Raw genomic sequence first — 12,972 nt, 5'->3', positions numbered from 1 at the left:
AAAGACAACTGTGTAATGCAATCATTAGAAATCTAAGTTGATGGGCACATGTGTATAAAGATGTAATTTGTGATAATAGCTGCACAAAAGGAGGCAGAAATTGAACTAAATAAGAGCAAAGGTTTGTATATTATTAAAATTAAGTTGATATTACTCTGAACTAGATTGTTATAAATTAACAATGTTAATAGTAAACCCCAGGGCAACCACTAAGAAAATAAGTCAAAAATATATAGTAAAAGAAACAAGAGATTTTAAATGATACACTAGAAAATATCTATTTAATAGAAAACCCTAAAGACTCCACACAAAAACTACTAGAACTGATAAACATATTCAGCAAGATAGCAGGATACATGATTAACATACAGAAATCTGTTGTATTTCTTTACACTAACAATGAAATATCAAGAAGGAAAATTTAAAAAAATCTCTTTTTAAACTGCAACAACAACAACAAAATAAAATGAAGTACTTAGGAATTAACCTGACCAAGGAAGTGAAAGACTTATCAGCTGAGAACTATAAAACATTGAAAAAGGAAATTGAAAATGATTCAAAGAGATAGAAAGATATCCCATGCTCTTGGATTGGAAGAATTAATATTGATTAAAATGGCCATACTACCCAAAGCAACCTACAGATTTAATGTGATCCCTCTCATATTACCCATGACATTTTCCACAGAACTAGTACAAATAATCCTAAATTTTATATGAAACCTTAAAAAAACCAGAATTGCCAAAGCAGTCTTGAGGAAAAAGAACAAAGCTGGAGGCATAACCCTTCCAGACTTCAGACAATACTACAAAGCTACAGTAATCAAAACAACATGGTATTAGCACAGAAACAGACAAAAGGATCAATGGAACAGAACAGAGAGCCCAGAAATAAACCCACACACCTACGGTCAATTACTGTTTGACAAAGGAGGCAAGAATATACAATGAAGAAAAGACAGTCTCTTCAGCAAGTGGTGTTGGGAAAGCTGGACAACCACACGTAAATCAATGAAGTTAGAACACACCCTCACACCCTACACAAAAATAAACTCAAAATGGCTTAAAAACGTAAATATAAGACATGACACCATAAAACTCCTAGAAGAGAGCATAGGCAAAACATTCTCTGACATAAATTGTACCAATGTTTTTATAGGTCAGTCTACCAAGGCAAAAGAAATAAAAGCAAAAATAAACAAATGGGACCTAATCAAACTTATAAACTTTTGCACAGCTAAGGAAACCATAAACAAAGCGAAAATACAACCTACAACTAGGAAGAAAATATTTGTAAATGATACGACCGACAAGGGCTTAAGTTCCGAAATATACAAACAGCTCATACAACTCAAAAACAACAACAACAACAAAACAACCCAATCAAAAAATGGGCAGAAGTGCTCGCTTTGGCAGCACATGTACTAAAATTAGAATGATACAGAGAAGATTAGCATGGCCACTGTGCAAGGATGACACGCAAATTCGTGAAGCGTTCTATATTTTTGAGTTATTTGTAGTGAGGTGGATGGACGTAGAGTCTGTCATACAGAGTGAAGTAAGTCAGAAAGAGAAAAACAAATGCTGTATGCTAACGCATATATATGGAATCTTATTAAAAAAAAAACGGTACTGATGAAACTAGTTGCAGGGCAGGAATAAAGATGTAGACATAGAGAATGGACTTGAGGACACGGGGTGGGAGGGGAAGCTGGGGCAAAGTGAGAGTAGCATCGACATATATACACTACTGAATGTAAAATATTTAGCTAGTTGGAAGCAGCAGCATAGCACAGGGAGATCAGCCTGGTGTTTGCGATGACTGAGAGGGGTGGGATAGGGAGGATGAGAGGGAGGCTCAAGAGGGAGGGGATATGGGGGCATATGTATGCATATGGCTGATTCACTTTGATGTACAACAGAAACTAACACAGTATTGTGAAGCAATTATACTCCAATAAAGATCTATTTTAAAAAACTGGTTAAATAAAAGAACAAGAGAATTAAAAAAAATGGGCAGAAGAACTAAATAGACATTCCTCCAAAGAAGATGCACAGATGACCAATAGGCACATGAAAATATGCTCAACACTGCTAGTTATTAGAGAAATGCAAATCAAAACTACAATGAGGTACCACCTCACACCAGTCAGAATAGCCACCATTAAAAATTTACAGGGGTCCTCCTTAGTGGTCTAGTGGGTAAGACTCTGAGCTCCCAATTCAGGGGGCCCGGGTTTAATCCCTGGTCGGGGAACTGATTCTGCAATACATGTCGCAATGTAGATCCCACATGCTGCAACTAAGATCTGGTGCAGCCAAAATAAATAAATAAAATAATAAATAAATAAATAATTAAAAAAATAAATTTTAAAAGTTACAAAAAATATATGCTGGAGGGCTACCCTGGTGGTGCAGTGGTTAAGAATCTGCCTACCAATGCAGCGGACATGGGTTTGAGCCCTGGTCAGGGAAGATCCCTTATGCCACGGAGCAACAAGACCTGTGGGCCACAACTAGTGAAGCCTGAGCATCCTAGAGCCCGTGCTCTACAACAAGAGAAGCCACCACGATGAGAAGCCTGTGCACTGCAACAAAGAGTAGCCCCTGTTCGCCGCAAATAGAGAAAGCTTGTGTGCAGCAATGAAAAGCCAATGCAGCCAAAAATAAACAAACAAACAAATAAATAAAAATGCTGGAGAGGATGAACTACTATATAAAAAACTACTATATATAAAATAGATAAACAACAACGATTTACTGTATAGCACAGGGAAGTACATTCAATATCTTGTAATAAACTGTAATGGAAAAGAATATGAAAAAAGAATATATATGTACTGAATAACTTTGATGTACACCAGAAACTAATACAACATTGTAAATCACTATACTTCAATTTTTAAAAAAAGAAGAAAGTATCTATTTAACATGAAAAAAGGTAGTACCAAAGGAACTGAGGAACGAAAAAGAAATAAAACATATGAAAAACAAATAGTAAAATGGCAGATAGAAGCCCTACCTTATCAGTAATTACATTAAATATAAAAGAGTTAAATTCTCCAATTAAAAGGTAGAGATTGACAGAATGAATAAAAAGATGATCCAATTATATGCTGTCTACAAGAGACTCACTTTATTTATTTATTTTTTAAAATAAATTTATTTGTTCTACTTATTTATTTTTAGTTGCATTGGGTCTATGTTGCTGCACACAGGTTTTCTCTAGTGTGGCGAGGGGGTCACTCTTGGTTGCGGTGCACAGGCTTCTCATTGTGGTGGCTTCTCTTGTTGCAGAACATGGGCTCTAGGCAGGCGGGCTTCAGTAGCTGTGGCACGCAGGCTCAGTAGTTGTGGCACACAGGCTTAGTTGTGGCATGTGACATCTTCCTGGACCAGGGCTTGAACCTGTGTCCCCTGCATTGGCAGGCGGATTCTTAACCACTGCGCCACCAGAGAAGCCCCAAGAAACTCACTTTAGATTTAAAAAAAAAAAGATTGTAACATACACCCAATTGCATCAGATAGGAGACCAGGGTCCATACAGAAATAAATTGGAAGCTCAATACACAAAGTTTCAAAGTGACTCTCTACAAAATACTTAGTAACTACAAAGGAGAAAAAAGTAACTGCTTTGTGTAGTGGTTAAGCAGGGACTCATGGGTCAACTCCCAGCCCCACTGCTTTTGAGCTATGTGACCTCAGGCAACTGCTTGCCCTCTCTGTTTCTCAGTTTCCTCATCAGTAAAGCAGGATAATAACTACCTATCTCATAGGGCTGTTGTGAGAACTGTTAGACCACTAGGAACACACCTGTGGTTAACAAATCCGGGCTTATTACTTGCTACAGTGAGGGAGAACACACACCAGGGGGAACAGTGGGCACATGCTTAAGTGCTGTTATTGCTGAGTATTCATCATTAGAATAGGCAATTTATACCCATTACTAGTGCACTGTATTAAACCTTACAATTACAGTGTGAGGCAGGGTAATTGTCCCATTTCACAGTTGAGGAAACTGAGGCTCTGAGAATGTGAGGCTGAAGGTCCCAGGACTGGATAGGGGTTGGAACAGTGCCTTCTGGCACCAAAATTGACTGCACAGCTTCTACCCGATCCTAACTGACCTCTCAGTTGTGTCAGGCGCTTTATCCCTCCCCGGATTTTTCTGAGAGGAAGTGTTATCCGCATCCTGTTCCTCATTCTTCCTGAGTTGAGAAAGAACAGATCTGAGGAAGGGCTACAGAGGGAAATACGTGGGGTTATAAAAACCATAGTTCAGAGAGGAGTTAGAAAGAGGGACAGAGAGGAAAGGAGGATGGCAGAGATGTGTAACCCCAAGGAACCGGGTGGCTCCGGTGAGGCTGGACCCCCAGTCTGGGGTGATGGTGGGGATGACAGGGCCCCAGTGTTCTGAAGGTGCTGGGGCCTGGCCTTCAGCTTGCAGTTCTGAGAGAGGACTCAGCAGGCTTCCAAGTTCAATTGCATGTGCTCTGTCCTATTCAGAGGAGGAGACATTTGGGGGCCAGACATTGGCTGAGAGACACCCTGGACTCCTACGCAGTTTGAGGAGCTCACCAGGTACCAGAGCGGCTGGTTCAGGAGCAGGCGACTGGGGAAGGGGGTGGTTGGGGGTGGGGTGGGACAGGATCTGCCCCTGAGCCCCAAGCTCTGCCCATCTGCTGGTCCTGCAGGGTGTCTGACCCAGAACCCTCTGCTTCCCCTGCTGCTCTTCATCTCACTGGCTTTCTTCATGCTCCAGCTGACCACCCTGGTTCAAGGTGAGTCAGCATCTGGGGGTTTGGAGTCCTGGGTCCCTTTGGGTTTTCTCTCTGGGATGGTCTTTGCCCTTTTCCACATCCTCCAGACCTACTAGGGCTGGGGCGTTTGGGCTCCGTGTCACCTTCTGTGTGACCATGGGCCAGTTACTCCCCCTCTCTGATCCTGTTTCCTCACGTGAAATGCAGTACATCCTCCTCTATGGGGAGCTTAGTTTCCCTGAGACCTTGAAACCGGACTTGGCACCGGGTCAGGGATAGAGTTGGCGCTCATAAAGGGGGAATTCTCTGCTCTGTTGTAGTTTCCAGGATCCAGTTCCTGCAGAGAGATTTGGGGGACCACCACGTGGAGAACAACAGCCTGGATGAGGGGCTGGACGCCGGGTTCCAGAGTCAGAGAGGGGATGGGGCTCTGAGGGAGCAGGACCTTGGAACATCCATCACCACCAGGGGTGAAGGAGAGAGGGCAGGAGTGGGGGAGTGGATTGGAGCCCTGCAAGAGGTCCTGGGGGCTGGTGATGTTGGGCAAGTCACTCTCTAAGCCTCAGTTTCTTTGTGTCATGGGCTCTTCAGGTTCCTGTGAGATCCATACATAATGTTCTCATGGGGCCCTCTCTGCACCAAGCACACAGTAGGGGCTTAATAATTGAGGTCCTCTCCCTCCAGTTGATGTTGCACAGGGGCAGATGCAATCAAACCTGGAGGAGATCCTGCAGCACCTGACCTGGATGAATGCCACCCTGGGTAAGGGTCCCATGTCAAAGTCAAGAGGAAGTCACAGGATTGTAGGTGGGGCTGGGACCCACCTTCTATGGCTGCCACACTGAGGAGGGCAGGGCAGAGCTGGGTTCTTTCTCATGGATTTCTTGGGGACTGAGCTGACAGCTGAACACAGGGGCTGGCCCTAGGTTCCCAAGGTCTGATGCAGGTGTCTGGGGCCTAGGAGCCAAGTGACCTCTCTGTCCCAACCCCATTCCTCCTTCCCAGCTGGCCTGTGCCGTCCCTGTCCTTGGAATTGGGAATTCTTCCAGGGGAGCTGCTACTTATTCTCCTGGACCCAGAGTGACTGGAAATCTGCTGTCTCCTCCTGTAAGGACATTGGGGCCCAGCTGGTGATCATCAAAAGTCTTGAGGAGCAGGTGGGCCGGGCAAGGTTCCCCTTGGGGCTGGGCCATATGACTGGTCAAGAAAGAGCTTTCTGCTGCACTCCTCTGCCCTCTGAGAGATGGAGGTCCAGGGAGCAGATGGGGGTGAGAGGTGAGAGGCAGTCAGGGAAGACTTCCTGGAGGAGGAAGCATAATGGACTCGGGAAGGTCAAGTGAGAGAAGAACATGTTTGAGAGGAGCCCATGTCTGGACAGAAAAGGAATTTAGAGTACCCTCGAGACCACACATAACGTATGTCAACTGAGACACAAGTTAACACATATCCACACATGTATGTATATTAACACACATCCACAGCCTCCACACACATGTGAACACATACAACTGGAGTAGGGGCTATAGGCTAGACTGTGAAAGGAACTTCCACGGGAGGCAGGGGACCATGGGAACGTGGGCAGACATGGGATGCGTGGCATTCAGGGATCTTCCTTCTGATACCCCTCTCCCCACCCCCACCCCCAGAAATTCCTGAAGATTTGGTATGTCAGATATAATAAACCCACCTGGATTGGCCTCAGTGACCGCCACAATGAGGGTTCCTGGAAATGGGTGGACAACAGCCCCCTCCAACTCAGGTGACCTCCCAGTGACAATGGCCCGAGGGTGCGGGCAGAGACGCCCCTCCTTCAAAGCAGGGTTGCTCAGACTCTGGGACTGGAAAGTATCACCTGAGGAGCTTGGTGAAGATGCAGAGTCCTGCCTTCATTCTGGGGGTGGGAGTGGTAGTGGTGGGGGCCTCAGATTCTGTAAGTCTGGGTAATGGCCCAAGAATCTGCATTTTAACTTTGCCAGAGCTGATGCTAATGGAGGTGGATTCTAACCCTAACCCACATTTCCAAAACCCTGCCTCCAAACTCCTCACCACCCTCTGGCTGTTTCTTGGCAATTTGCTGCCAAAGCCCAGGGACCAGCTCCTCCAAAGGGGGGGCCTGGGGGTGGGCTCTGGGAGGAGTAGGGGGCTCAGAGCTCTCATGGGGTTCACAGCTTCTGGAAGAAAGGGGAACCCAACAACCACGAAGATGAGGACTGTGTGGAATTGTACAACGATGGCTGGAATGATGGCAAATGTAGCACCCAAAACTCCTGGATCTGTGAGAAGCCCTCGTCTCCCTGCCCAGCCCTCTGAGGGTCACTGCCTCCCCCCCACCCCACCCTGTCCCGGTTTGCAGAGATCAGGCAACTGAGACATGCGGTCTGCTGGTCTGGTCTCTCTCAGGCCCCACCCGTTTCTGTTTTTCCCTTTGGTGAATTCCCATCTCCCTCCTGTACGGAGGTCTTCGAGATCCTGAGGCAGATTCTGAGACCGCCTTATCCTCTAGGACCCATCCCACCATAGGCTATAGACCATCTTTTTTCATCTATTGATGGTCTCAGCCCCGCCTCAGCTCCCCCATGACATCCCCTTAATAAAGTCATACATTGCATTATGTGTTCCATTGAACTTATTTTTGTTCCTTGCCACTGTTTCACTTACTACAGGTTTTTTTTTTCAGTTACTATAGTTTGATAATCTGTTTGATGTACATTAGGACATGATCTTTTTTCAATATATTTTTCTCTACTACTGTGTATTTTATTTCCCAGATACAGTTTTGAATCAGTTTGTAATTTTGGTTGGGACAGTACATATATACATATATATATATATATACACACAATATGTATAGGTATGTGTGTGTCTGTCTAGCTATCTATGTGTTCATTGATTCGTGAACCAATTATTTATTCAGGTACTTTATTTTTTCAAAATATATCTTATTGAAGTAAAGTTGATTTACAATGTTGTGTTAATTTCCAGTGTACAGGAAAGTGATTTTATACATGTATATTTTTTTATTCATATCCTTTTCCATTGTGGTTTATTACAGGATATTGAATATCACTCCCTGTGCTCTACAATAGGATCTCGTTTACCCATTCTATATATAATAATTTGCATCTGCTAGCCCCAAACTCCCAACCCATCCTCCCCCACCCTCCCTCCCCTGTTTGGGTACTTTAAAAATGTCCTTCAGTAAAGGTTTATGATTTTCTTCATATAACTTTTTTTTCCTAAATATTTATTTATTTATTTGGCTGCACTGGGTCTTAGTGGCAGCACGTGGGATCTAGTTCCCTGACCAGGGATCGAACCCTGGGCCCCCTGCATTGGGAGTGTGCAGTCTTAACTCCACAGTCCAGTTGGTTCCCGCTGGACCACCAGGGAAGTCCCTAAATTAAAACAAACAAACAAACACATTATTTCTAGGCATGTGTATTAGTTTCCTATTGATGCTGTAACAAATTACCACAATCTTAGTAGCTTAAGACAACACAAATGTATTATCTTACAGTTCTGGAAGTTGGAAGTCCAAAATGGGCCCCATGGGCCTGAAATCAAGGTGTCAGTAAGGCCGCCTTCCTTTCTGGAGGTTAGCAGGGAGAATCTGCTTTCTTGTCTTTTCCAGCTTCTAGAAGCTGCCTGCAATCGTTGGCTGGGAGCGCCCTCCCTCCTTCTGCAAAGCCAGCAAGGACTAAGGCTTTCTCACCCTGCATTTGCTCAAACACTGACTCTTCTTCCTCCCTCTTCCACATTTAATTTTTTTTTTGGTCACGCTGCACGGCTTGTGGGATCTTAGTTCCATGACCAGGGATCGAACCCGTGCCCCCTGAAGTGGAAGAACGGAGCCCTAACCACTGGACCACCAGGGAATTCCCTCCCTCTTCCACGTTTAAAGGACCCGGTGATTACATTGGGCCCACCTGAATAATGCAGTCTAATCTCACAATTTTCAGATCAGCGGATTAGGGGCCTTATGTCTACCTGCAACCTTACTTCCTGCTTTTCCATGCAGCATAAAGTATTCATAAGTCCTGGGGATTAGGATGTGGGCATCTTTAGGGGGGATGCTATTCTGTCTACCACGTGTTGTACTTCTTATGGATGTGCTGTACGAGGTGAATCTCAATGAGTTGGTGGATAATATCCCAACTCTCTCTGCTCTTGACTTAGACAACTCTGAGGCATGTTTCAGAGCTCTTAGAGGTTAGCAAGAGGAAAAAGCCACCTGCTCAATAATGCCAATAATGCTTTCTTGGGGTTTCCCTGGTGGCACAGTGGTTAAGAATCCGCCTGCCAATGCAGGGGACACGGTTCGATCCCTGGTCCGGGAAGATTCCATATGCCATGGAGCAACTAAGCCTGTGTGCCACAACTACTGCGCCTGTGCTCTAGAGCCCGCGAGCCACAACTACTGAAGCCCTCGCGCTCTAGGGCCCGCGTGCTGCAACCACTGAACCCGTGTGCTGCAACTACTGAAGCCCGCACACCTAGAGCCTGTGCTCTGCAACAAGAGAAGCCACCGCAATGAGAAGCCGCACCGCGATGAAGAGTAGCCCCTGCCTGCTGCAACTAGAGAAAGCCCGTGCAGCAACGAAGACCCAATGCAGCCAAAAATAAATAAAAATTTAAAAAAAATAATGCTTTCTTATGGCTTCCTTCCCTTCTCTCCTAGTGCCCTCTGAGGATGACCCAACAAATCAACCTCTTGTACTGAAATCCTTGTCTTAAAGCCTGCGTCTGGGGGAACTGAACCAAATTCAGGCTGGGCTCATGGGACTCATTTCAAACAGTGCATCAGAACCACGCCTGGTAAATAGATGGGCTGAGACTAGATTGACCATGTCATTTCCAGACTGGGACATTTAAGAACGATTGGTGGTCACCTCCCTGCACACTCTTCTCTCCCCTTGGCAACGCTGGAACCCACAATTGCAACTTGGATGCAAGATAGCTTCTCTGATCTGCAACAGTTTTGCAAGTGTTTTGGCCATGACTGTGTTGTGTTACATTGCTGAGATGCTGGGGTGTATTTGCTATTTGTGGCATAGTGTAGCAGATTCTTATTAACTTGTCCACAGAGGAATTCCAGAACCTCGGCTCCCAGCCATGCACCTGGCATGTAGAGGAGAGAATTCTTCCTAGCTCATTCTATGAGGCTAGCATAATTGATTATTAAAAATAATTCCAGTGAAATAAAAGGGGACAAAGGGGGAAAAAATGGAAACCGTTGAACTGTGTTGAAAACAAAAATGATCCAGGAATCACACTGTCCAAATTCAGTGAATGCTGGAATGGCTTTTCTCAAGAAAAATCCCTCCAGTAGTTATTACGATTCTTATTTACTAGCTTGTGTTTGTAAAGACGGAATTAAGAGATCCCCATGATAATTTCCAGCCAAGATGTGGTACCAGCTCCTGCTTGAAGTAAGTGAAAAACTGGACAAAGTATATGAAAGAATTATTTTCGGTCTCTGGAGATAAGTGTAATGCAGCGGTCCTTGAAAGGGGAGAAACAAGGTGAGCCCTACAATTGGCCCAGCTGACTGCCTGGAAGAAGTTTCCAGTTTGCAGTGCAGGGAAGGTAAACCCAAGCAGAGCTCTGAGTTCTCACTGGCTTGAGGAGATAGAGTTGGGAATTCAGGCAGGCTGAAAAGGCTAGAATTCAATGGACAGTGTCCCAAGAAGAGAGAACTGAATAGAGAGAGCTCTAAGAATCTCTAGACGGTCTCCATTCAATTTTTTTTTTTGGTGGCGGGGGTGGGGGGGGCTGCATTGGGTCGTCATTGCTGCGCTTGGGCTTTCTCTAGTCGCGGCGAGAGGGAGCCACTCTTCATCGCCGTGCGCGGGCCTCTCATTGTCGCAGCCTCTCTTGTTGTGGAGCACAAGCTCCAGACGCGCAGGCTCAGGAGTTGTGGCTCACGGGCCCAGTTGCTCCGCGGCATGTGGGATCTTCCCAGACCAGGGCTCGAACCCGTGTCCCCTGCATTGGCAGGCAGATTCTCAACCACTGCACCACCAGGGAAGCCCTGGAAGTGTGGAGTCTTAACTACTGGACCGCCAGGGAAGCCCCCATTGTCACTTTCTTAGTCGTTTTTCTGCTTTTATCCAATGCTTTTTATTACACTTTCATCTGAGTTTATTCTCTCTTGGGTACCTTATAATTTATTCTGCATTTCTGAAATAATTTTGTCTTTTTCTTCCATTTATTTCCTGAGTTGATTCAAACCTCTCTTCATCTACCCCTGTTTTTCTTTTCTGCCCACATCAGTACTTGGTTCTTTAGTTTTTGAATTTTTGATGTAAGATGATTTTTCATATCCTCAAATGCTTGTTTGATTAGATTTAATTCTCTTTAAAGTGGAGACTTACGGTTTTCTTTTACTTCCTGATTCCTTTTCTGGGGGACTATTTCCTTAGCTGATTTGTGTGAACTTTCATTTCGTGAATCTTTTCAATTACTGTCTCTGAATTTACTATTTTCCTTTTGTTCGTATGTGTCATGTATTGGGGATGTTTTATGAGATAGGCAGCTCAATGTCACCTGCTTATGTCAATGCAGCAAAGCTGACTTACTTTAGTGGATTTTGTTTTGGTTTGTTTTGTTGGTGGCAGGAATAGGTGGGGAGACCTGCAACTTTAAAAAAAAAATTTATTAGAGTATAGTTGGTTTACAATGTTGTGTTAGTTTCTGCTGTACAACAAAGTGAATCAGTTATACATATACATATATCCAGTCTTTTTTGATTCTTTTCCCATATAGGTCATTACAGAGTATTGAGTAGAGTTCCCTGTACTATACAGTAGGTCCTTATTAGTTTTCTATTTTATATATAGTAGTGTGTCTATGCCAATCCCAATCTCCCAGTTTATCCCTCCCCCTGACCCTGCTTCCCCCTGTGGTAACCATAAGTTTGTTTTCTACATCTGTGATTCTATTTCTGTTTTGTAAATAAGTTCATTTGTACCATTTTTTTATTCCACCTATAAGTGATATATGATATTTGCTTTTTCTGACTTATTTCACTCAGTATGACAATGTCTAGGTCCATCCATGTTGCTGCAAATGGTGTTATTTCATTCTTTTTTATTGCTGAGTAATATTCTACTGTATATATGTACCACATCTTCTTTATCCATTCATCTGTTGATAGACATTTAGGTTGCTTCCATGTCCTGGCTATTGTAAGCTGTGCTTCTATGAATATTGGGGTGCAGGTGTCCTTTCAAATTATGGTTTTCTCTGGATATATGCCCAGGAGTGGGATTGCTGGGTCATATGGTAGCTCTATGTTTAGTTTTTTAAGGAACCTCCATACGGTTCTCCATAATGGTTGTACCAATTTACATTCCCACAAACAGTGCATGAGGGTTCCCTTTTCTCCACACCCGCTCCAGCATTTACTGTTTGTAGACTTTTTGATGATGGCCATTCTGACTGGTGTAAGGTGATACCTCACTGTAGTTTTGATTTGCATTTCTTTAATAATTAGTGACGTTGAGCATCTTTTCATGCGCCTCTTGGTCATCTATATGTCTTCTCTGGAGAAATGTCTATTTAGATCTTCCACCCATCTTTTGATTAGATTGTTTTAATTAATTAATTAATTATTGTTTGCTTTTGGTCTTCGTTGCTGCACGTGGGCTTTCTCTAGTTCTGGCGAGTGGGGGTTACTCTTTGTTGTGGTGCGCGGGTTTCTCATTGCAGTGGCTTCTTTTGTTGCGGAGCATAGGCTCTAGGCGCGCAGGCTTCAGTAGTTGTGGCGCATGGGGTTAGTTGCTCTGTGGGCATGTGGGATCTTCCAGACCAGGGCTCAAACCCGTGTCCCCTGAATTGGCAGGCAGATTCTTAACCGCTGCACCACCAGGGAAGACCCTGTTTGTTTTTGATATTGAGCTGCATGAACTCTTTGTATATTTTAGAGATTAATCCCTTGTCGGTTGATTCGTTTGCAAATATTTTCTCTCATTCTGTGAGTTGTCTTTCTTTTTTATTTATTGTTTCCCTTGCTGTGTACAAGCTTTTAAGTTTAATTAGGTCCCATTTGTTTATTTTTGTTTTTATTTTCATTACTCTAGGTGGGAGATCTACAATTTTGTCTTGAAGGCCCTACATTTCCCCCCTTTGCTTCTGTTCCTTTTCACCATGCAATTGCTATAGATTAGAGCTCTTCTCTCTTCCTTCTTGCTTTCCCTTTCCTCAAAAGCTAT

At 44.0% G+C, this 12,972-nt stretch overlaps 1 protein-coding gene and 1 non-coding gene across 2 annotated transcripts; both read left to right on the top strand.

Annotated features, from left to right (window-relative positions):
• The first annotated feature begins 1,399 nt into the window (after positions 1-1,399).
• On the top strand, positions 1,400-1,506 carry LOC132423820 (U6 spliceosomal RNA). Its single transcript, XR_009519123.1, has one exon. It is a non-coding gene; the product is annotated as a U6 spliceosomal RNA (small nuclear RNA).
• Positions 1,507-4,222: 2,716 nt separating this feature from the next.
• Positions 4,223-7,354, top strand: LOC132421766 (CD209 antigen-like protein C). Its single transcript, XM_060006578.1, has 8 exons — positions 4,223-4,357; positions 4,506-4,580; positions 4,694-4,780; positions 5,080-5,229; positions 5,444-5,521; positions 5,765-5,916; positions 6,406-6,518; positions 6,928-7,354. The coding sequence occupies exons 1-8, from the start codon at positions 4,318-4,320 to the stop codon at positions 7,067-7,069; spliced, it is 837 nt and encodes a 278-aa protein (XP_059862561.1). The 5' UTR covers positions 4,223-4,317; the 3' UTR covers positions 7,070-7,354.
• The last annotated feature ends 5,618 nt before the right edge of the window (positions 7,355-12,972 follow it).

This window comes from Delphinus delphis, chromosome 3 (genome assembly GCF_949987515.2).
Source record: "Delphinus delphis chromosome 3, mDelDel1.2, whole genome shotgun sequence".
Taxonomy (NCBI): Eukaryota; Metazoa; Chordata; class Mammalia; order Artiodactyla; family Delphinidae; genus Delphinus; species Delphinus delphis.
The sequence above is the reverse complement of the archived record's forward strand: the minus strand, read 5'-3'. Positions and strand labels throughout refer to the sequence as shown.